Source organism: Podarcis raffonei, chromosome 8, assembly GCF_027172205.1.
Source record: "Podarcis raffonei isolate rPodRaf1 chromosome 8, rPodRaf1.pri, whole genome shotgun sequence".
Classification (NCBI taxonomy): domain Eukaryota; kingdom Metazoa; phylum Chordata; class Lepidosauria; order Squamata; family Lacertidae; genus Podarcis; species Podarcis raffonei.
The window spans coordinates 6,457,042-6,479,933 of NC_070609.1; the positions used below are offsets into that span (position 1 = coordinate 6,457,042).

The window sequence follows — 22,892 nt, forward strand, 5'->3', positions numbered from 1 at the left end:
GCACATTCTACTCATGTAAAAACACGTCGATTCCCGGACCGTCCGTGGGCCGGATTGAGAAGGCGATTGGGCTGGATCCAGTCCCTGGGCCTTAGGTTGCCTACGTATGTCTTAGTCCATCTCAGCAGCCTCTTCCTCTGTTCCCACAGGAGTCCTACGTCTGGAAGATGTACCAGGAGCGAAGCTGGGACTTCTTCCCGGCCGGCGACTGTTTCCGCAAGCAATATGAAGACCAGCTTAGCTAAAGGCCCCCTTCCACGCCCTGTGCCCCGGAGGAGGCACCCACTCTGGGCCCACCTGCCTTCCCTCGCCCTCTTCCCCCCTGCCCGCGGTGAGGGGGAGGGAGGCAACAGCGATGGTGCCGCAGAGTGGCAGGGGCGGTGGCACACCTGATCCGGCCTTTTTCCTTTTCCAAAAGTGTTGTGCAAGAGCAAGGGTGGTACGGGGGCTGCCTTGCCTGCCCCGCCACCGCCTTTATATCCCCCCAACCCCCCCTTTTGCAGCCAGGCCTGGCTCTCTCCAGACCCGGCGAGGATTCCTGCAATCCACTGGCTCAGGGCTGCGCATGCCGGCTTGCACCCGGGGCCGCCAAGAGTTCCGCACCCGGCCAGTAACTCTTCCCACCCATTTCCCGTCCCGTGGGGGTGTCCATGCAATACTTCCCTTCTAGGGTCAAAGGGCTCCCCCACTTTCAAGTGCCTTTTATGGACTCTTTCCCCAAGCCAAGAGGGGAGGGCCTTTTGGGGGGGGGAGCCAAATGCTGTTTTAGATTCACGAGGAGGTTGAGGAGAAGGAGAGTTATTTTGCTGCTGTCTGTCAGTTGTCTAGCAATCAGGCGGGGGCGCTGCAAGCTTGTGAGTGCAGGAGGGAGAGAGGGAGGTGTGGGCACCCTGTTCCAGGTTCCCAAACATGGGGGGGGGGGGTGTTTGCCAGCAACGCAGCCCCCTCCTGCTTCAGTGCCCCTTGCTGTGTTGCCCTCCCCTTAAATCTGTGTCTCATTTGTGGGGCTCGTGCTGTTTATGGTCTGTGTGGTGCCTGGGCTCCTCTGTGCCAATGGAGCTGGGGGAGGCACCCTAGAAACTCTACCCCAGTGTGTGTGTTGTGTGTGAGTGGGCATTGGGGGGGGGAGCCGGGGGGGCACCAGGATTTGATTGTGCATCGCACTCCTCTCCTGGAAGCGGTGGCCCGTTTCCCCTCCTGCCCGGATCCATCCTGTTACCCTCCATGTCTACTGCCAGTGCCAAAACAAGCCAGGCCTGTTACTGGGGGGTGGGCAGGGGGTGGGCCACTCTGTCCCCTCCCCTGCCCCCACCAGGCCAGCTTGGTTCCCTGCCAATAAAACCATAGATTGCTGCAACTGGCCGACGAGTTCGTGTCTTCCTTGTGTGCAGCCAACGAAATGCCTTTCCAGCAACACCTGGTTTCTAACACCTGGGTTGCCAGGTCAGGAGCACCCCACGCCCTGAGATCTAGGGGGTAGCCCCCGATGATGCCATGGGGTGAGGAGGCCCTAGAGATAGAGGTGGATTTGGAGAGGGAGGTGGAGGAGGAAAGACACCCCCAACCCCACCCTGAGTGTCTATGCTATAATTTGCAGCTGGCTCCTGCCCGTCTGAGGGACACGGGTGGCGCTGTGGGTTAAACCACAGAGCCTAGGGCTTGCCGATCAGAAGGTCGGCGGTTCGAATCCTGCAACGGGGTGAGCTCCCATTGCTCGGTCCCTGCTCCTGCCAACCTAGCAGTTCAAAAGCACGTCAAAGTGCAAGTAGATAAATAGGTACCACTCTGGCGGGAAGGTAAACAGCTTTTCCGTGCGCTGCTCTGGTTCGCCAGAAGTGGCTTAGCCATGCTGGCCACATGACCCGGAAGCTGTACGCCAGCTCCCTCGGCCAGTAAAGCGAGATGAGCGCCGCAACCCCAGAGTCGGCCACGACTGGACCTAATGGTCAGGGGTCCCTTTACCTTTACCTGCCCGTCTGACTCTTGCAAGCTGCATGCACAGTCTTCTTAATTATTACATTGTTATTATTGGCACTCTCACCACCCTAGAGAGTCAAGTCCTCTGCCTGGAGAGGGTTAGGCAAACCTGGAGATTTCAGGTCAGACTTGAGGTCTGGCAACCCCAGGACGGACAGGCACAAACACACATGCAACCTCTCCCTGTCTTTTCGAGCTGCACAAGGTGTCAGTTCCTGCTTCTCACTTCCCGATTGGCATTCCCAGTTCCTGATTTGGTTCAGAGGTGCAGCCTGAATTGGCCCTCAAAGGGCACCGCCTGTCACTGACCAGCCCAAATACAGACTTCTTGGACCAGCCCTCCCAGTTCCCTCACCCACCCTCAAACGGAAGGGCCTCCCGACATGGTTGGCTCATATTTCATGGTACTCTGGGGCTCCCCAGTTGTTTTCCTTGCACTGCGCCCGCTCCGAGGAAAGCAACAAACGAAGGCTTTTTTTAAAAAAAAATGCTTTTTTACTGGCATGGCGTGATACATTAGAGGAAGACCCATGAAACCAGGAGGTTGGTGTGTCGCGCTGTGCCTGTTGGGAAGGGGGCCACAAGGCAGGCCCAGTGGCCCTGAATGACAGAACACTAAGTGGCCCTTGAGGACCGGTGCTGAGGCAGGCTGGCTCTTCTCATACACTCACCCCTTATCTCCTCCTTTAAGGCTCCCCGTGCCTGTGAGGGTCAGAGACAGGGAGAGGGTGGCAGGGGGCGTTTTGGCGCACATGCTCCACTTGTAGGCAGGACGGGGGCAAGTGTCATTCTGGCACGTAGAGGTTGCTGGCAGAGTTCGGATCGCCCACAGGCCGGGTCTCTAACACGACAGTGCTGGCAGAGGATGGAAGAAGAAGAAGAGTTTGGATTTGATATCCCGCTTTATCACTACCCAAAGGAGTCTCAAAGCGGCCAACAATCTCCTTTCCCTTCCTCCCCCACAACAAACACTCTGTGAGGTGAGTGGGGCTGAGAGACTTCAGAGAAGTGTGACTGGCCCAAGGTCACCCAGCAGCTGCATGTGGAGGAGTGGGGAATCAAACCCGGTTCACCAGATTACGAGTCCACCGCTCTTAACCACTACACCACACTGGCACAGGGCACAGGTGAGCAGCTGTTTGGATGGTTTTTGAGGGGGCAGGAGGCTTCTGCCATCACACGGGGCTGTGGACTGAGGCTCCTTGCGTGAACCTGCCCACGATCGTGGGGTACACCCTCCCAGATGGGCTGGCACAGCTGCTCAGGGAGCCCAGTAAGTCTTGAAGGTTTTCTGAATCAGGGCAGAGCTGGATAAAGAGTCCAGAATACTCATGGCACAGAATAAAAACTGGTGATGCTCAAATTCAATGGACACCCCACCCCACAACACAAAGCACAGATAAAAAAATGTGGTGGCCCCAACAAAGAGGGGCAATGTTCCCAACCACAAAACCAGCCATAGTTTTTAAATGAAAAATTAAATAGAACTGGAAGGGGCACGGGGGCTTTGATGGGTGCCAAGCAGGGTACCAAGCAAAGTCCCTAGGTGCCCAAAGGCACATTGGGGTCCCAAACCTAGGTGGTGGTTGTCATTGTATCTCTACTGTATACAGATAAAATTGGATCCTTCTGAAACCTACCTGGAGGTTCCTATTGAACGGAAAGTCCAGCGCTGATCCTGCACCTCCTGTTGTAACTGAGAAGTAGTGGGGTTTTATCTGGATTATTATTATTATTTAATGTATTTGTTTCCCACCTTTCTCCCAAGCTGGGATTCAAGGCGACTTGCACCATTCAAAAACAACATTGCAAAATTTAAAATGTAATAAAAGAAAAACCAGTTTAAAAACAATAATTAAAATCCACCAGAACCCATCTAGAACCAGCAATTAAAATCTAGTGTGCCCTGATGGCAGCCCAGTGGTCGGCATTATCTTCTCCTTGGTTTTTCAAAGGCCTGTCTGAGCAGAAAGGTCTCAGACTGCCAGCAGAAGGATAACAAAGGAAGCCAGTCTAAGTTCGCTTGGGAAGCAGCAACCAGCCCCCAACCCCTTTAGCCTTGTGCCAAGCATCTTATACAGGGATCAGCAACCTTTTTCAGCCGTGGGCCGGTCCATCATCCCTCAGACCATGTGGGGGGCAGGACTATATTTTTTGGGGGGGAATGAACGAATTCCTATGCCCCACAAATAACCCAGAGATGCATTTTAAATACAAGCACACATTCTACTCATCTAAAAACACCGCCCATGGGCCAAACTGAGAAGGCGATTGGGCCGCATCCAGCCCCCAGCCTTAGGTTGCCAACCCCTGATCTTATACCTCTGGGATCAAGTGTAGGGAAACGGGGGCAAACCCTGGATACAGATAAGAGGACTACCGTATTTTTTGCTCTATAAGATTCACTTTTTCCCTCCTAAAAAGTAAGGGGAAATGTGCGTGTCTTATGGAGAGAATGCAGGCTGCGCAGCTATCCCAGAAACCAGAACAGCAAGAGGGATCGCTGCTTTCACTGCGCAGCGATCCCTCTTGCTGTTCTGGCTTCTGAGATTCAGAATATTTATTTTCTTGTTTTCCTCTTCCAAAAACTAGGTGCGTCTTGTGGTCTGGTGCATCTTATAGAGCGAAAAATATGGTATTCTGCTGCAACAAGTAGGGTAAAGGGTCTGGGAGAAAGGGGGAGAGCGGCTACTGAGCTGGAAACTGTTCTGCAAGCACACCCTGTAAGGTTGGCGGTTGGTTGCTTGATTTACTTTTATTTCTGCAAAAAAAAAAAATAAAAATGTAGAGGGAGCGACAGCAGGGGAGGGCGGAAGATGGAGGGTTCCAGAAAGAGGAAATAAGAACCCACTTAGCACCTTGGCCTGACAGAACGTCCACAAGAAAACAGGAGAAGAAGGGGTTTGAGGCTGTGGGAAGTGAGGAATTCCCCCTCCCTCTAAGGGCCTTTGGCCTGGTCTCCCAAGAAGCCCAGCTCTGCCACAATGCTGGAAGGAGCGATCCCTCTGTACCTGTCCTGATCCAAGAGGCCACATCTGCACGCCATGGCACCAAAAGGCGTGCAAACAGTTCCGCACCACCGCTGTGAAGAGAAAGAGGCAAAAGTGAATTCAGAGTCCGCCCCAGTCGCCTTCCCCAATTTCACTTGGGATGCCTCACACTGGGCTTGGAGATGCAGCTGTTGCAGGAATTTATGTATAGGTTGAAGGGAGGGTTGCCCCTCCAGCAGATATCATGCACATGCAGCCCACTGCCAAAATCAGCACAATCGCTTTTGTGACTTTTGTGATTTGTCCCCACAAAACACCCCCTCACAGTTTCTTCCTATCTATTCAAAGGGCCTTTGCTGCACGATACCAAATGTAAGAATTCACTGATAAATATACCTATGTGCTGGCTCATTGGGAAAACTTCAGAAATTCATATAGACATGTGAGCTCAGCTGCTCAGCAGCCCCTCTGCCTGAGTGATAATTCCTGGCATCCTGATACCTGAGTGCCAGACAGGTAGCCATTCCAGAAATAGCAAACCCAGATGAAGACGAAAGAGTGCGATGAACTTGGCTGGGAAACAGGGAAATGTAAATATCTCTTTTGCTTCACTTGATGGGTGTTTGGTGGAGGGCAAGGAGAACCATGGGGCAGGGTCCAGGATGCTCAGATTACGGCCACCAGACCTCCCCTTTCATGATGTAACCGTGATGTATGAGTGATGTAGTTTTGGGGGGGTGTAACATGGGGATGAGCAGCTAATAAAAATTTGGGTTCTCTTTTGTTTGGGGCTTCCATCTTTTTCCACCTTGTGGCAGGTGGGAGTCCTGTCATGACAGTCTTCAATCAAGACCAAGCCTACTGGCTGCTGTTTTGCTCTGGTATTCCTGGCTGGTGTCCTTGTTTTTTGTCCAAGGGAGCCCTCAGGTTTCTCCGTTAACACAGCTTTCTCTGGAGTCGGGAGGAAATTCTTCCAAAGCGGCACTAACATCCTCAAGCTAAAAGGGCCCCCCAAAGCTTAACCTAGCGCAATATGTTGCGCAGCGATCAAACCGCCGCGTGGCCCAGAACACACATCACCCCAAACAGAGAACAGAAATGAAGGGGCAGCAGGTTGGGGGGGGGAATAAATCGTTTAGCCCTCCAGTTAACAGCTGCCACCAAGACGCTCTGGGGAACCAAAGCTGTTGGTATCAGAACCCCGACACGCAACTTTCTCTGGGACCCACTCAGAAACAACTTGGAAGAGAAGGAGAGGAGAACACAGGCTCCAGGTGTAGCGGAACAAGCAGGTGAGGGGGAGGGCTGGAGAGGGCAGGCAAAAGGGACCCACCGACTGACTCCACCGCCACGTCAAAGGCGAGTTCTGGGGGGAACGGAAGAAGCGCGCCTCTGAGGCTGACAAACTGGACGCTCCCTGGGGAAACAAAGCAGATAATAATAATAATAATAATAACAACAACAATAATAATAATTTATACCCTGCTCATCTGGCTGGGTTTCCCCAGCTACTCTGGGCGGCTTCCAAAACAATATCAAAATACAGCAATGCCTCAAACATTAAAAGCTTCCCTAAACAGGGCTGCCTTCGTATGTCGTCTAAAAGTCTGGTAGTTGTTGTTCTCTTTGACATCTGGTGGGAGGGCATTCCACAGGGTGGGTGCCACCACCGAGAAGGCCCTCTGCCTGGTTCCCTGTAACTTGGCTTCTCGCAGTGAGGGAACCACCAGAAGGCCCTCAGTGCTGGATCTCAGTGTCTGGGCAGAACGATGGGGGTGGAGACGCTCCTTCAGGTCTACTGGACCGAGGCCATTTAGGGCTTTAAAGGTCAGCACCAACACTTTGAATTGTACTCGGAAACGTACTGGGAGCCAATGTAAGTCTTTCAAGAGGTCTTGGCAGCTGCTCCCAGATCGTTTTGGTGCCTGCAAGGAAGCACAAAGGTGACACTCTGCCGACCCACCAACCGCCTCCTCTCTCTGTACTTACTGTTCATCAGAACCATCACCGTCTTGCTGTCCAGCTGTGTCACCTGGACCGGGCCAGTACACAAAGGTTCTGTTGAGAAACGTGTTTATAACAAAAAAAAATAGGGCATTTTGAGTTCGGTGTTCATTTCTACATCCTCTAAATCGTCAGGTGCTAAGGTTCTCCCTGTTTCAAGGCAGCCAGACCTGCTTTTGCTTGGTCGGCAAAACACACACCCCCCCGCTTCTCTGGGAATGGGCATAGCCGGGGGGGGGCTGGATCCACAAATATTATTGAAAAGCATCAAAAATACTCAATTATCTGGGGTTCCGCACCCACCCACTCCGTCCAGCAAAAGCCTGATTCCTGCAATTTCCTATTTATTTCCCCCCGCAATTTCCCAAGGAAAGCTCCACAACTTTGGCTACACCTATTCTGGATTAGAATACAGCCCCTCCAGCTCTGGATATCCCTGCAGCCTGGTGCTTTTGCGAACACACACACTTGCAAGTGCTCTTACCGCTGCCGTCATCGATGAACCAGGAAGTGAGGGAATTGAGGTTGATGATCTGGAACTGGACTGCCTGTCCTGGGGGGCCCTTGGTCACTCCGATACAGACCACCGGGTATTCCTCATTGGGGGACGTCAGCATCTCAAAGACCGGAAGCGGCGAGGGCAGCGGGAAGTCGAAATACTGGCAAAGGGAGGGAAGGGCACTTGGATAAGCCTGCAGAAGTAGCCCTGCATGGAGAGTGGCTGCCATCGTAGAAGCCACCTAAGGTTACCAGATTTTTTTCAATGAATCTGGGGACACTTTAAATAAAATAAAATAAATACTACGTTTGGGACATTGATGCTGCAGTGATGGCGGTGGTGTGATAGGAATTTTGAGGTCTTAGTTATCTGTTAAATGTTTGTAAGTGTACCAACCAAGTACGTACATAGATCAGCACAAGAAGACCGACCTGAAGCCATTTTGATTCCTAAACTGAGCAAATGTTTTCTCTGCAAGGTCAAAGTGGAAAAGCCTCCCCATTGTCTTTTCCTTCACAAATCCTGTCTTAAGGGTATGTCGGTGTTGGAATAGGGTGTGAGCCTGTGACCTGGCCCAGGAACTAAGTATTTATCATTACAAAAGACTGGCCAGGCTCCCCAGGCAATCCAATCAAGTAACCTGCCAGACAGGAGATAAACAACGACAGGAAAAAAACAACATTCAAATTTCTGTTTTAGACCGCCTTTTCTGCGATGTAGGTATGATGTATCTGAGGGGTGGTCTTAGGTGACACCCCTTCTGTGATGTATGTATGATTCTGGGGGTGGTCTTGATCTACAGGGTGGCAATTTCAAAAGTCTTTACAAGGCCTTGTGTGGCATTGTTCTCGGATCCTCCTCCCTCCTTCGTGTGGTGAGGGGAGCACCCTGTTACAACAGATCAATAAAGATCAGGCTTACGAGCTGCTTTGCTTCTCAGTATTCTCTGGTTGGCCTCTGTTATTTTCTCCTATCAATAGGGAACCTATGTAAGGACTCTATATGGGCTCTTGGATACCCCATAAGGGGAAAAGGGCAATTTTTGTTTACAACAGTGGCAGAGGGGCGGCCACCGCTGTGACCTCAACCACCACGTTTCCCCTTCCTCCGAAGCTTCTATCTCCTTTCTCCATGAGTCTGGGCAGCCCCTGAGTTGCTGGTTCTTCGGTGGTGGTAGGGAAGCGGTGCGCGGTGGGTCAGGCATGGAAGGCGGAGAAGGAGGGCTGAGAGTGGCGGCAGCGGCGAGGCTCGGGAAGCGATGCCTCCCTTCCCATCAGAGCAGCCCCAATCCCACTCCTACTTGTGTGCAAGCAGGAGGGGGCAAGGATCCCTCTGCCGGGAAGGGAGGCTTCCCGTTGCCTAACTGAGAGATCCCTGCCCCCTCCAAGCTCTGATAGGCCGCGTGGAGCCTCCCTTCACAGCTGAGAGATCCCGCTCCACTCCTGCTTGCACCCAAGTAGAAGAAGAAGAGTTTGGATTTGATATCCCGCCTTTCACTCCCCTTCAGGAGTCTCAAAGCGGCTAACAATCTCCTTTCCCTTCCTCCCCCACAACAAACACCCTGTGAGGTGAGTGGGGCTGAGAGACTTCAGGGAAGTGTGACTGGCCCAAGGTCACCCAGCAGCTGCATGTGGAGGAGCGGAGACCCGAACCCGTTCACCAGATTACAAGACTACCGCTCTTAACCACTACACCACACTGGCTCAAGTAGGAGCTGGGAGGCTGCTCCGATAGGCAGCATGAAGCCTCCCTTCACAGCTTAGTTGCTGGGGTCAGGGTGTTAGGATATTTCCGTTCCACCTTAAAAGGGAGCAGGCTTTGTGAGTCACAGAGTCTGCGTATTTCCTGTTCACAGGATGTTTATGTTGTGTCGTTGCTTTCGTTTCTCCGTTGTTGCCTGAACATACCGATGCAGGCGGTCATGGTTTCTTTGTTCTGACCAACGCTGAATAAACTGTAAATATGCTCTCCTGCTGTGCATCTTTCGCTGTGTGAATTCTGCTGATAGAGTGTGCACCAGCCTAAGAATGTGGCAATCTATTCTGAGGCTTCGTGTCGCTAAGAGCTGATACTGCGTGTCTACGGGAGATCGATGGATCGTCCGGCAGCCGGCTTGGGGCTAAGATGGACTTTGTCTCCCTGGCAGTATCCCAACACAGGGAAGGTGGAGGCAGCCCGGAAGCTGCGTCTGAGAGCCCCTGCACCACCATCATATGCGGACTTCCAAGCAGCTCCTGAAGCCAGCCAGAGCCAACTGAGACTGTGTTTCCCAGGGACATTAGATGAAATCCGGGGACGGAGTTAAAAACAAAAGAGGAATGCAAATGGGTAAAATCGATGGTAATTGCAGCCAGACAGGTTATAGCGAGTAACTGGAAAATTTCAGAAGAGCCAGGGGTGAACCAATGGAGGAAAAAACTGAATAATATTGTAATTTTAGAATACCTAACTGTGAAGATACATAGAATGAAAGGGTTTAAGGTCAGTGAGAAAGAGGAGGATTGGTTTGAGAAGATCTTGAATTATTTGAGTAGGTTTGAACAATCTGGGGCAATTAAAATGTTAAAAGTTAAATAAACCTTGTGGAAGGAGGAGTGTTAAGGTATATAGAAGTGTACATGGGGTTAATTTGAATATGTTATTATTGAATATTATTGAATATGGATATTATTGAATATTGTATACTCAATGTATCAGCCGCCTGGGGGTTTTCACTGTTTGTGTTTTGGTGGTTGGTAAAAAAAAGAAAAAAAAAGATGAAATCCGGGAACATTCCAGGGATGGAATTTGTCTGGGGACTTATTCACAAATCCGGGGACTGTCCCCGGGAAACGGGGACATCTGGTAACCCTACCATAACATAGAATCATAGAATCATAGAATCATAGAGTTGGAAGAGACCACAAGGGCCATCGAGTCCAACCCCCTGCCAAGCAGGAAACACCATCAGAGCACTCCTGACATATGGTTGTCAAGCCTCTGCTTAAAGACCTCCAAAGAAGGAGACTCCACCACACTCCTTGGCAGCAAATTCCACTGTCAAACAGCTCTTACTGTCAGGAAGTTCTTCCTAATGTTTAGGTGGAATCTTCTTTCTTGTAGTTTGGATCCATTGCTCTGTGTCCGCTTCTCTGGAGCAGCAGAAAACAACCTTTCTCCCTCATCTATGTGACATCCTTTTATATATTTGAACATGGCTATCATATCACCCCTTAACCTCCTTTTCTCCAGGCTAAACATGCCCAGCTCCCTTAGCCGTTCCTCATAAGGCATCGTTTCCAGGCCTTTGACCATTTTGGTTGCCCTCCTCTGGACACGTTCCAGTTTCTCAGTGTCCTTCTTGAACTGTGGTGCCCAGAACTGGACACAGTACTCCAGGTGAGGTCTGACCAGAGCAGAATACAGTGGCACTATTACTTCCCTTGATCTAGATGCTATACTCCTATTGATGCAGCCCAGAATTGCATTGGCTTTTTTAGCTGCCGCGTCACACTGTTGGCTCATGTCAAGTTTGTGGTCAACCAAGACTCCTAGATCCTTTTCAAATATACTGTTCTCAAGCCAGGTGTCTGTCACCCATCTTGTATTTGTGCCTCTCATTTTTTTTGCCCAAGTGCAATACTTTACATTTCTCCCTGTTAAAATTCATCTTGTTTGTTTTGGCCCAGTTCTCCAATCTGTCAAGGTCGTTTTGAAGTGTGATCCTGTCCTCTGGGGTGTTAGCCACCCCTCCCAGTTTGGTGTCATCTGCAAATTTGATCAGGATGCCCTTGAGTCCATCATCCAAGTCGTTGATAAAGATGTTGAATAAGACCGGGCCCAAGACAGAACCCTGTGGCACCCCACTAGTCACTCTTCTCCAGGATGAAGAGGAACCATTGATGAGCACCCTTTGGGTTCGGTCAATCAGCCAGTTACAAATCCACTGAGTGGTAGCAAAGTCAAGACCGCATTTTACCAGCTTCTTTACAAGAATATCATGGGGCACCTTGTCAAATGCCTTGCTGAAATCAAGGTAGGCTACATCCACTGCGTTCCCTTCATCTACCAAGCTTGTAATTCTGTCAAAAAACGAGATCAGGTTAGTCTGACATGACTTATTTTTCAGAAATCCATGCTGACTATTGGTGATCACAGCATTCCTTTCTAGGTGCTCACAGATTGTTTGCTTAATGATCTGCTCCAGAATCTTCCCTGGTATTGATGTCAGACTGACTGGGCGGTAATTATTTGGGTCCTCTCTTTTCCCCTTTTTGAAAATAGGGACAACATTTGCCCTCCTCCAGTCTGCCGGGACTTCGCCTGTTCTCCAGGAATTCTCAAAGATGACTGCCAGTGGTTCTGAGATCACATCTGCCAGTTCTTTTAATACTCTTGGATGCATTTCATCTGGCCCTGGAGACTTGAATACATCTAAACTAGCCAAGTATTCTTGTACTATCTCCTTAGTTATTCTGGGCTGTGTTTCCTCTGCTGAATCATTTGCTCCAAATTCTTCAGGTCGGGCATTGTTTTCTTTATCGGAGAAGACTGAGGCAAAGAAGGCATTGAGGAGTTCAGCCCTTTCTGTGTCCCCTGTTTGCATTTCACCATCTTCTCCTCTGAGTGACCCCACTGTTTCTTTGTTCTTCCTTTTGCTACGAACATACCCATAAAAGCCTTTTTTGTTGCTTTTAACCTCTCTAGCAAGCCTGAGTTCATTCTGTGCTTTAGCTTTTCTGACTTTGTGTCTACACGTGCTGGCTATTTGTTTGAATTCCTCTTTGGTGGTTTCCCCCCTTTTCCATTTTTTGTACACATCCTTTTTTAATCTTAACTCAGTTAAAAGTTCTTCAGATAACCACCTTGGCTTCTTTAGGCACCTTCCATGTTTCCGCCTCATTGGTATTGCCTGAAGTTGTGCTTTTACTATCTCCCTCTTAACAAACTCCCAGCCATCGTGAACTCCCTTTCCTTTTAGTATTACTCTCCATGGGATCTCACCCAGCACTTCCCTAAGTTTTATGAAGTCGGCTTTCTTAAAGTCAAGAAATTGAGTCGTAGTATGCTTGGCTGCTCCTTTCCGCTGTATAGTAAACTTCAGAAGAGCATGATCACTCGCGCCTAATGATCCTTCCACTTCTACCCCACTAACCAGGTCATCAACATTGGTTAGGACCAGACCTAAAATGGCTGTTCCTCTTGTTGCTTCTCCCACTTTCTGGACAATGAAGTTGTCTGTAAGGCCAGTGAGGAATCTGTTTGACCTTTTGCTCTTGGCTGAGTTTGACATCCAACAAATATCCGGGTAATTGAAGTCCCCCATTACTACTATCTCCCTTCCTTTTGCATGCTTGGCCATCTGTTCCAGGAAGGCATCATCTATGTCCTCCGTTTGGCTTGGGGATCTATAGTAAACTCCCACAATGAGGTCACTGTTATTCTTCTCTCCCTTAATTTTGACCCAAATGCTCTCACTTTGGCTTTGAGGTTCTAAATCTTGGATCTCTTCCCAGGTATACACATCCCTGACATATAACGCCACTCCTCCTCCTTTCTTGTCTGGTCTGTTTCTCTGAAATAGATTGTATCCCTCCATTATTACATTCCAATCGTGGGACTTATCCCACCAGGTTTCAGTGATGCCTATTATGTCATATTTAGTTTGCTGTACCAAGAGCTCAAGTTCATCTTGTTTATTTCCCATGCTTTGTGCATTAGTGTACAGACATTGAAGTCCATTAATCATTCCCCCGTGTCTCTTATTTAAGGATTTTTTCCTCCCACCACTAGGTCTGCGTGCTGTTTGCTCCATTTGGTCTATGACATTTAGATGATCATCTTCATCAATTGATAGACACCTACCTTCAGGAGCACTGTCTCCCTCCCCCACATTAGTCAGTTTAAAGCCCTCCTGATGAGGTTTCTGAGATTTTTGGCAAAAACATTCCTCCCAACTGTTGTGAGGTGCAGCCCATCGCTTGCCAGAAGTCCATCTTCAAGAAACTGCAGTCCGTGATCTAAGAATCCAAACCGTTCCTGTTTACACCATTTGCGAAGCCAGCTGTTCACTTCCACTATTTTTCGCTCTCTCCCTGGGCCACGTCGTTCAACTGGGAGGACAGATGAGATGACAATTTGTGCATTTAATTGCTTCAATTTCCTGCCCAGAGCCTCGTAGTCTCTTTTGATCTTCTGGAAGCTATTGCTTGCAGTGTCATTGGTTCCCACGTGAACCAAGAGGAAGGGGTATTTGTCAGTGGGTTTTATGATTCCTTGGAGTCGTTCAGTTACATCTTGGATCTTAGCCCCGGGGAGACAGCACACTTCCCGAGACATCTTGTCAGGTCCACAGATCACTGCTTCTTTTCCCCTCAGTAGGGAATCTCCTATCACCACTAGGTTTGGTGAGGGTTGTCCGTTCCAAGGTCGCCTGCACATTCCCTGAGGACTGACTTTGCTGCTCGCTTTCATATACCTGATCGACTGTAATGAGGGAGAGATCCTCAAATGGAGTCTGCTCTTCGTCTTCCATTCTAGGGGAGAGGACCTCAAAGCGATTGTGTATTTCTAAACAATCAGAGCGAACCCTGGGCCTCCTACTTCTTTGAGTCACGTTTCTCCATATATCTGGCTCCTGTGTTGGTGAACTAGCCTCCTTCTCAGGGGAGTCCCCTGTCTCCTCCTTGGTGGAGACGGTGTGCTCTGTTGCTTCCAGGAAGAGCTCCAGCTCTCTAATTCTTTGGAGCGTAGCTACACGTTCCTCCAGTTGCTGGACTTTGTCTTTTAAGAGGGCAATCAACATGCAATTGCTGCAGGTAAAGCTGCCTGCAACCTTTGGCAAGATGGCATACATTTCGCAGGAACCGCAGGCGACTGCAGCTGTTCCCTCACCCTCCATCTTGAGAACGTGTCGTTGGGGGTGGCTACAGCGGTCCTCCATCATAAAAAGTGTGAAGACAGGACAAATAACTCCCCCCCAAAAAAACCTAGGTCTCCCCCAACAAACGTTTGAGGCTAGCTCCCCTAAATCTAAAAGATGGATCAAACTGCCGCTGCCCTGCAAGCTCTGATAAGCTCCTCCCACAGCTAATCACCTGCCTCAACAGAAACCCTGCCACCTCTGACCTTTGCACAGGGAGAGCAGCTAATCAGCCACAAAGAAACACACACACAAGAAAACTCTTTTGCTCCTTCTTCAGCTGCTGCCCTGCAAGCTCATGCAGGGCAGATGCCCTCCAACATCCCGCTTGTCATAATCAGGACGCTTGGTTTTTGGTCCCAAGCTCTCGTAGGAGGCAGCTGATTCGCAGGAGAGTTCAAGACCAAAAAACAGGACATTCCGGGATCCAGTCAGAAGCTGGCATGGCATCTGCCAGTGCCATAAAGCATTCACTGTGCCTTCTCTTCCCTCTCGTGGAGGCAAAGGCCCTTACCTTGACCAGCATGAACTTCTGCATGGGCTCATACCATTGCAACAACACCACACCTGCCTCCAGCGCCCCACAGAGGTAGTAGCAGCCAGTCTGTGCGTTCCTGGCTGCAAGAAAAGAGGAAGAGGCTGTCTGGGACTGGTGGGATGCAGAGGAATAGTGGGAGGAACCAGCTGGGGAACCCCCAAGGGAAGAAGGCTCAGAGCCAGGGGGTGATAATAATAATAATAATAATAATAATAATAATAATAATAATAATAATAATTTATTATTTGTACCCTGCACATGTGGCTGGGTTTCCCCAGCCACTCTGGGCAGCTTCCAACAAAGATTAAAAATACCTTAAAATGTCACACATTAAAAACTTCCCTGAACAGGCTGCCTTCAGATGTCTTCTAAATGTCAGGTAGTTGTTTATCTCTTTGACATCTGGTGGGAGGGCGTTCCACAGGGCGGGCGCCACCACCGAGAAGGCCCTCTGCCTGGTTCCCTGTAGCTTGGCTTCTCACAATGAGGGAACTGCCAGAAGGCCCTTGGAGCTAGACCTCAGTGTCCAGGCAAAACGATGGGGGTGGAGACCACAATGAGTGGTTGGAGGGAGAAGACTGGGAGGAGGAAATGTCGGAAGCTGAAGAAGAGACAGGGCTTAGTGAGCGGGGAGAGTCTGTGGCAGAGAGCAGTCCAGAATCGTCTCCCAGAAGCAGGAAAGGCATGAAAAGGGCAGAGGAGAGGTTGGCTGAATGCAGGCACAGTCTCCAATTGCTTGGAAAAAGCCCTGGAGAGGCTGTGGAGAGGCAGGGACTTACAGTCTCGGCGACTGATTTTCATGGAGTAAGACCATCGGCAATGAGCTGCTCTGCTCATTAGGCCTGAAACTCAAACAAGTCCATGGCATAGCTGTCAACTTACAGATTTGAAAATAAGGGACCAGCAGCCTCAAAAATAAGGGATCAGCAGCCAAAATAAGGGATTTTCAGAGCACAGGTAGGTTCAACTTCTGAGCCCCTCCAAGCCAAAGGCAGAAAGCCCAGCCAGCAGCCAAATGAAGCCTCAAGCAGTGGTTCCCACAGCGTAGCAACCCGGCAAAGGGGATGCAGCAAAGAAAACCACTGTCACCTCTCCGCTGGGAAGCGCTGAGCAAAGGCGAGTCCCCAGGCAACGCGGCCGATTTGATTGGCACAAGGCATGCAAGCTCCACCCCCCAGTCGTTCTTAGACTCCTTATTGTGTGAGCAACACAGCCAAGCAACACAATTGGAGCCTCCCTCCTCCCTGGCCGGCATGGAGGGAGGGACAGGAGCTGCTTCCTTTGAAACCAGGAAATTTAAGGGACATCATCAATAAGGGACAGCAGCAGGACACGGCGGACTTTCCCGCCAAATAAGGGACGGTTGACAGCTATGGTCCGTGGAGATCGTGTTTTTGCTAATAGAGAATTAGCTCCAACTTTGAACTCTGCGATTACTGACCAGCATACTCAACAACCTGGACCCCCCCCCCAAAAAAAAACCCCACACAACTCAGTAACTTTTGTGTCTGGATTTTTCCACTCTCTGAAAATGGCAGCTCTACCTCCACGCTTATTCTGGATTCGGTCGAAATTCCCATAGGTGTGATTTCGTGAGCCCAGACAATGAACCTGACCATGAAGGGTTGGGGTGTGAGAATGGGAGCGCTGCTTCCCCCTGCATGTCATGGCTGGAATGGCACTCACCTGTGCAACATTTTTGGCACCCCTTTGTGTCCGGGATCTTGGTGGTGACGATGTTTTTCCTGAGGAGGGAGGAAAGAAGGATTGATGGTCGGCTGGCCATGATGGGCAGGTGTGGGAAGTGGCAAATGTTGAGCCAGAGATGACAACAGGTTTGTTGTATTTTTAGGGTTAGCTGCAAACTCTGACCCTGTCTGGTTCCCTGTAACCTCACTTCTCACAATAAGGGAACTGCCAGAAGGCCCTCAGTGCTGGACCTCAGTGTCTGGGCTGAATGATGGGGGTGGAGACGCTCCCTCAGGTATACTGGGCCTTTGAAGCCGTTAAGGGCTTTAAAGGTCAGCACCAACACTTTGAATTGTACTCAGAAATGTACTCCCTGTCACCAGTATAGCTGCCGAATTCTGGATTAATTGCAGTTTCCAGGTCACCTTCAAAGGTAGCCCCACATAGAGCGCATAGTCCAAGCAGGAGATAACCAGAGCATGCACCACTCTGGTGAGACAGTCTGCGGGCAGGTAGGGTCTCATCCTGCATACCAGATGGAGCTGGTAAACAGCTGTCCTGGACACAGAACGGACCTGCACCTCCATGGACAGCTGTGAATCCAAAATGACTCCCAGGCCACACACTTGGTCCTTGTAAATATGAAGAAACTGTAAATAAAGACCCCCCCTTTACCAATGGAACACCAGTGTGTTTTATTTTACTATTTTAAGCAATGCTCATGATGGGAGAAAACGTGTGGCGATGGTGGAACCAATTCAGCTTCCAAGCTTTTAACTCTATTACATATACCCAATTTAATTATTTTTTTAAACCCCAATATTTTTCTGCCTGCCGGGACTCTGTTGAGATGAAGAGGAGCACTGCCAGAAAAAGAACTTGGCACCCCCATACTGCGCTGAGGGATCCGGAGCAAAAGGAGAACCATTCCCAAATGCCCTCGCACTCCTCCTTGCCCTTGTCCCACAGTTCTTGGCGTGGGTTACCTGGGGAGTAGCCGGTGGGGGGAAATGTAGATCCCAGGGCGCTGGTCTCGGCGGCTCTGCTCATACAGCCCCGGCAAGTTGTGGGAGAAGAGTTGGGGGGCCTTGCCTGGTTAGAGGGGGAAGGAGGAGGGCAAGGAAAGAAAAAAAGATCAGTGTGGCTGCTGATTCAAATGGGCATAATCCGCCAAGGGTGTGGATAGTTACTCCATTCAGGCCTCGCAGATGTTATTCCCAAGAGCAAGCTAACTGGGGGTGGCCTGATTGCAGCTTTCAGGCAAGGTTGCCAAATAGAGTATCCAAGCTCAGGGGCAGTGTATCTGAGCAGGAAAGTATTAGAAATCAGGTAAGGTGCCTTGCATCATGAAGTTTAGGCAACCGGCTGGTGATTTATTTATTTTTGTGGGATGTGAAACACAAGAGCAGTCAAGTACAACATTCCTAGAGAGAACATGTTTACACATGGGGAGGAATGTTTGTCCAGCCAGCAGGTAAACTTCCTGTTTCCTTCTGAGCTGGGACAGACTTCCTCTGCATGTGACTAGAGGTGGGCGTGGCCTCACCTGTGCAGGTAACGACAAAAGCACATCTCTCTCTCTTTGACTACATGCATCGAAGAAGCAACATCTTAGCCAAAGATGCTCTCTTGGCCTCCAGCCAAGAGAGAACTATCTTCTTATGAGATAGTTTCCAGGTGTATGTTACTTTTCTAAGCTAAGTCTGCCTTCTGGGATCCAATTGTGAACAGAATGTGAGTAAACTCTTTTTATACTTTTATAGAACACTGTGTCGTGTCTTGTCTTTTATGAGGGAATAAGGGGGAAATACCAGAACAGTTATTAGCGAGCTTGACCAAACGCATCTGCTGTGAGTTTAAAAAGGGGAATGTTACTCTGCTAAATTGTGAACTTGTTAACACAAGCTGGAAAGGCTATAACCAAATAATATATCCTCTCCTGCATCCCTGAACATTCCCACAATTTTTTTTGTTTTAAGACTGCATCCACAGAGGCATCAGGTAGCCGTTTGTGAAATGTTTAACTGTGCATCTGCAGGGACGACTTTGTTGTTTTTTGAATTCTTATTTCGTGTGTGCTTAATTTTTATCCTGTGCACACTGTGTTGGCAGTCTCGGGTTGTAATGCAGTTTTTGCATTTGCAAAATAAGCAAATAAATAACAAATGATTATTTGCTGCATCTGGGTAGCCACTATGAGAAAACTAGAAAGGTCTCTTTTGGTCTGATCCAGCAAAGTTTTTCAGTTATTAATGGTGCTGAGGATGTTTTACCAGAATTCAGCCAGGCATGGGCCACACTGTTCCCGAGCCCCACCTGAGTTTTATCCTAGCACTTTGTTATGTACTGAGTTGAATAGGATCCAAAAGGCAGCAGTCTGATTGGTCCTAGAACAGTAGGATCCAGAATGCAGCAGTCTGATTGGTCCTAGAACAATAGGATCCAGAATGCAGCAGTCTGATTGGTCCACAGGAGCCACCCAATCCAGCTCCAGGTGGAAGTGAATCCGCAACCCGATTGGCCTACAGGAGAATTCTGGAATTAGCCAATCACGTGGGGCCTATTGTGTAAATAATGTATATAAAGCAGACATTCTGGGGGAACTTCCATTCCTCCTCACCACTATGAGCTGAATAAAGAGCATGAAATCCACTCTCGATTTCATGCTTGCAGACATCAAAACTGGTCTTGCCCATCCAGCCCTCTGCCCTGCAAAGCCTTCCTCTCCGCACACACAGAGCACTTCCCTTATCCCTCTCCATTCTGCTCTGACTTGGCTTTCTAAATTATTCACCCCCCTCCTTATCCTGGAGGGATCAACTCACCAGAAAGCGACATGAGGACGTTCCCAATGCAGTAAACCCAAGTTGTGCGGCTGTGATAGAGCTGTGGCAGGGATGGGAGAGGGAGAGAAGAAACAGGAGTCAGGATATGGGAAATGGAACATGAAAACTATTTAGCAGGGCCTTTTCGGTGGTGGTTCCTCTCACCTGGTTCCGTGTCCCAAGGGAAGTTTGCCAGGCTCGTTTGCTGTTGGTTTTTAGTTCTCTGGCTCAGGCGTTTCCAAGACTGCAGAGTGCCCTTGGGTGGGTTTGTGCAGCTATGCAGTTTTTATCCCACACTGCCAAGCCAATAACCGCATGGCTGATTTTTAAGTGTAGTTTATTCTTAGTGTCTGTTTCGGCGATTGTCTTAAAGAGGTTATAGTTGTATTATAATTTATTCTAAATGAATTTCTATGGCTTTATGGAGATAAAAGTACAAGGCTGTTTTAATGAAATGTACATCAAGCACGTCAAATGGTCAGAAAGCCCCATCAGAAAGCGGGCAGGAAGATTCTCCGAGTTCTCACTGTTTTGTTATTCTGTGAGAGTGCCTCAACCCACACTTATTCGTAAATTTCAAGGCTTTCACTTGATCCATTCAACCAACCTCATGACAACTGACTTCCTACTGTGTCCATTTTACAGATGGAGCAAACTGAGGCCAAGCACTGCTTCTGAAGGCAGACAGAGCAGGTCTGGGCTTGCCTCAACTGAGATACACGAATCCACAATTTTTAATACCTGGATTATTATAATTTTTAAATTATTTTTATTACTGATCTATTAATTGCCTTCTAAACCACCACTTCAAGGTGGTTTTTAACACATAAAATAGTTAAAAACACAAAAACAACAGATACATATTTTTTAAAAAAAATCTAAAGCCCTAGGAATAAGTCAGTTCATCTGGCTGTTAACCAGAAGATTGGTGGTTCAAACCAACCCAAGGATGGCTGTGGGCAAAATTCTTGCATTGCAGCGGGCTGGACTAGATGACACTCGGGACCCCTTCCAACTCCAGAATTCTATGAAATGACAGCTCATGGCAAAGACCCATTTAACCAGCTGGGAGACTCTGTCAGAACAAAAGCATCTTCTTCGTGTGCCTCAGCCTCGAGAGGTCCGGAGGGTGGCAACACAAGAACAGGGCCTTCTCTGTAGTGGCTCCCCAACTGTGGAATTCTCTCCCCAGGGACGTTTGCCTGGCGCCTTCATTATACACCTTTAGGCACCAGGCAAAAATGTTCCTTTTTAACCAGGCCTTTGGTTGACCTGATTTACATCCTATGCCAGGGGTCAGCAAACTTTTTCAGCAGGGGGCCAGTCCACTGTCCCTCAGACCTTGTGGGGGGCCGGGCTATTTTTTTTTGGAGGGGGGGAATGAACGAATTCCTATGCCCCACAAATAACCCAGAGATGCATTTTAAATAAAAGCACACATTCTACTCATGTAAAAACACACTGATTCCCGGACCATCCAGGGGCCGGATTTAGAAGGCGATTGGGCTGGATCCGGCCCCCAGGCACTAGTTTACCTACCCATGTCCTATGCCCTTTAAAATACGGGGGGGGGTATTGGGTTGTATTATTATTATTATTATTATTATTATTATTATTTATTTTGTGGTTTCATATCTTGATTTTATTCTGTGAACTACCCTGAGACCCCGGGTATAGGCCAGTATATAAATTCTAATAATAATAATAATAATAATAATAATAATAGTCTTCAATTGTTTCCACAAAGTGATGGTGTTTATGATGTGTTTTGGGGGATAACTGATATACGCTAAGGGATACTGGCTCAGAATTTGGCTTGTATGCTATCAAAGCTCAGTGGTCTTTTTTTTCATTTTGCATCCCTCCACACAAGCAAATTCCCTGTCCTTCAGACCCCCGCCCCACAGCACCTCCTCTGTCTTACCAGTTCGAGGGTGGGCTCTGCCTCACTCCGGTTCAAGGCATATATCCCTTCTTCAGCCCCCAGAATTAAGTGCAGCTCTGCAAAAATGGGGGAGGAATGCAGCAGGGAGTTAAATGGGGCTGAGCCTCTTGGGCCTTAGCTTGCCTACCCATGGTCTAGCCTGTACATATGGCCTCTCCTTACGGACAGTGGGGTGTTAACGCTTGCCCTCCCAGACTCCTTCTCCAAGATCTTGTAGCTGAGCCAGCATCCTTTGAGTTCAGCCACAAGAGAAGGGATTTATACAGCATGTAGCTAGTTTAAGAGGGACGTGGGGGCACTGTGGGTTAAAGCACAGAGCCTAGGACTTGCCGATCAGAAGGTCGGCGGTTCGAATCCCCGCGACGGGGTGAGCTCCCGTTGCTTGGTCCCTGCTCCTGCCAACCTAGCAGTTTGAAAGCACATCAAAGTGCAAGTAGATAAATAGGTACCACTGCGGCGGGAAGGTAAACGGTGTTTCCGTGCGCTGCTCTGGTTCGCCAGAAGCAGCTTAGTCATGCTGGCCACATGAGCCGGAAGCTGTACGCCGGTTCCCTTGGCCAATAAAGCGAGATGAGCACCACAACCCCAGAGTCGGCCATGACTGGACCTAATGGTCAGGGGTCCCTTTACCTTTACTAGCTAGTTTAAGACGCTGCTCTCTTGTGATTCTCTGCTAGTCTCTCAGCTGACTAGCTTAGCCAGGTGCCTCAGTTCTGAGTCTAAGGCACTAGAACAGCCTTTCCCCAACCTTGTGTCCTCTAGATTTTCAGACTAGAACTCCCACCAAACCCATCTGACATGACTCTGCTGGACATTTTGCCAAAAAATTTTAAAAATCCACCCGGACAGCAATTTTAATCCTGGAAAAAGAGGACGTGTCCTGGAAAAAGAGGACTTATGGCAACCCTACCTAAAGGGGGAGTTTGTCAGTGAGCGGATTGGCACAAGCACAAAAGGAAGTGTGAGAGGGCAGGTGGGGTGATGGTATAGTGCACAACAGTGAGAACTAGAACCTTGGTGCCAGTGTGGAGCACTGGTGAGCAGACCGGTCTAAAGTCATTCTACGAGACGGGTGTGATTGTTTGAGTTTGGTTCAGCTTTCCTGATCCCCCACCCCCGCCCAGTAAATGGCCCCAACAGAGACCTCGCCCCTCCATGCCCTACCGTTGCTATTTGGGTGGGTCCACGCAGTAGCCGAGGTGACGTGTAAGGGGCACTCGTTGAAAACCTTCTTGAAGAGCACCCTCTCCTGGGGAGAGAGGGAGACAACAGTTATCCATAACGGTACCAACGAAAGCATAGCTGTCAACTTACAGATTTGAAAATAAGGGACCAGCAGCCAAACGAAGCCTCAAGCGGTGGTTCCCACAGCGCAGCAACCCGGCAAAGGGGATGCAGCAAGGAAAACCACTGTCACCTCTCCGCTGGGAAGTGCTGAGCAAAGGCGAGTCCCCAGGCAATGCGGCCGATTTGATCAGCACAAGGCATGCAAGCTCCACCCCCCCGTCGTTCTTAGACTCCTTA

General features: G+C 49.3%; 2 protein-coding genes across 18 annotated transcripts in view; one reads left to right on the forward strand and one right to left on the reverse strand.

The window, feature by feature from the left end:
* The window catches only part of RYR1 (ryanodine receptor 1), a 207,866-nt gene extending 207,330 nt beyond the window's left edge, over nt 1–536 (forward strand). For all 16 annotated transcript variants that reach the window (XM_053401808.1, XM_053401813.1, XM_053401815.1 and 13 more), the window contains one exon: nt 150–536. In XM_053401808.1, coding sequence (XP_053257783.1) covers nt 150–245 — 96 coding nt within the window. In that variant the 3' untranslated portion in view covers nt 246–536. The remainder of the gene's footprint in view (nt 1–149) is intronic.
* A 1,967-nt stretch (nt 537–2,503) lies between these two features.
* MAP4K1 (mitogen-activated protein kinase kinase kinase kinase 1) overlaps nt 2,504–22,892 on the reverse strand; it is a 77,925-nt gene continuing 57,536 nt past the window's right edge. For both annotated transcript variants that reach the window (XM_053401834.1, XM_053401832.1), the window contains 12 exons: nt 22,533–22,617; nt 21,348–21,424; nt 19,424–19,484; nt 17,585–17,690; nt 16,596–16,654; nt 14,886–14,989; nt 7,456–7,630; nt 6,957–7,025; nt 6,301–6,384; nt 4,989–5,059; nt 3,618–3,673; nt 2,504–2,832 (listed from right to left, as the gene is read on the reverse strand). In XM_053401834.1, coding sequence (XP_053257809.1) covers nt 2,763–2,832; nt 3,618–3,673; nt 4,989–5,059; nt 6,301–6,384; nt 6,957–7,025; nt 7,456–7,630; nt 14,886–14,989; nt 16,596–16,654; nt 17,585–17,690; nt 19,424–19,484; nt 21,348–21,424; nt 22,533–22,617 — 1,017 coding nt within the window. In that variant the 3' untranslated portion in view covers nt 2,504–2,762. The remainder of the gene's footprint in view (nt 2,833–3,617; nt 3,674–4,988; nt 5,060–6,300; nt 6,385–6,956; nt 7,026–7,455; nt 7,631–14,885; nt 14,990–16,595; nt 16,655–17,584; nt 17,691–19,423; nt 19,485–21,347; nt 21,425–22,532; nt 22,618–22,892) is intronic.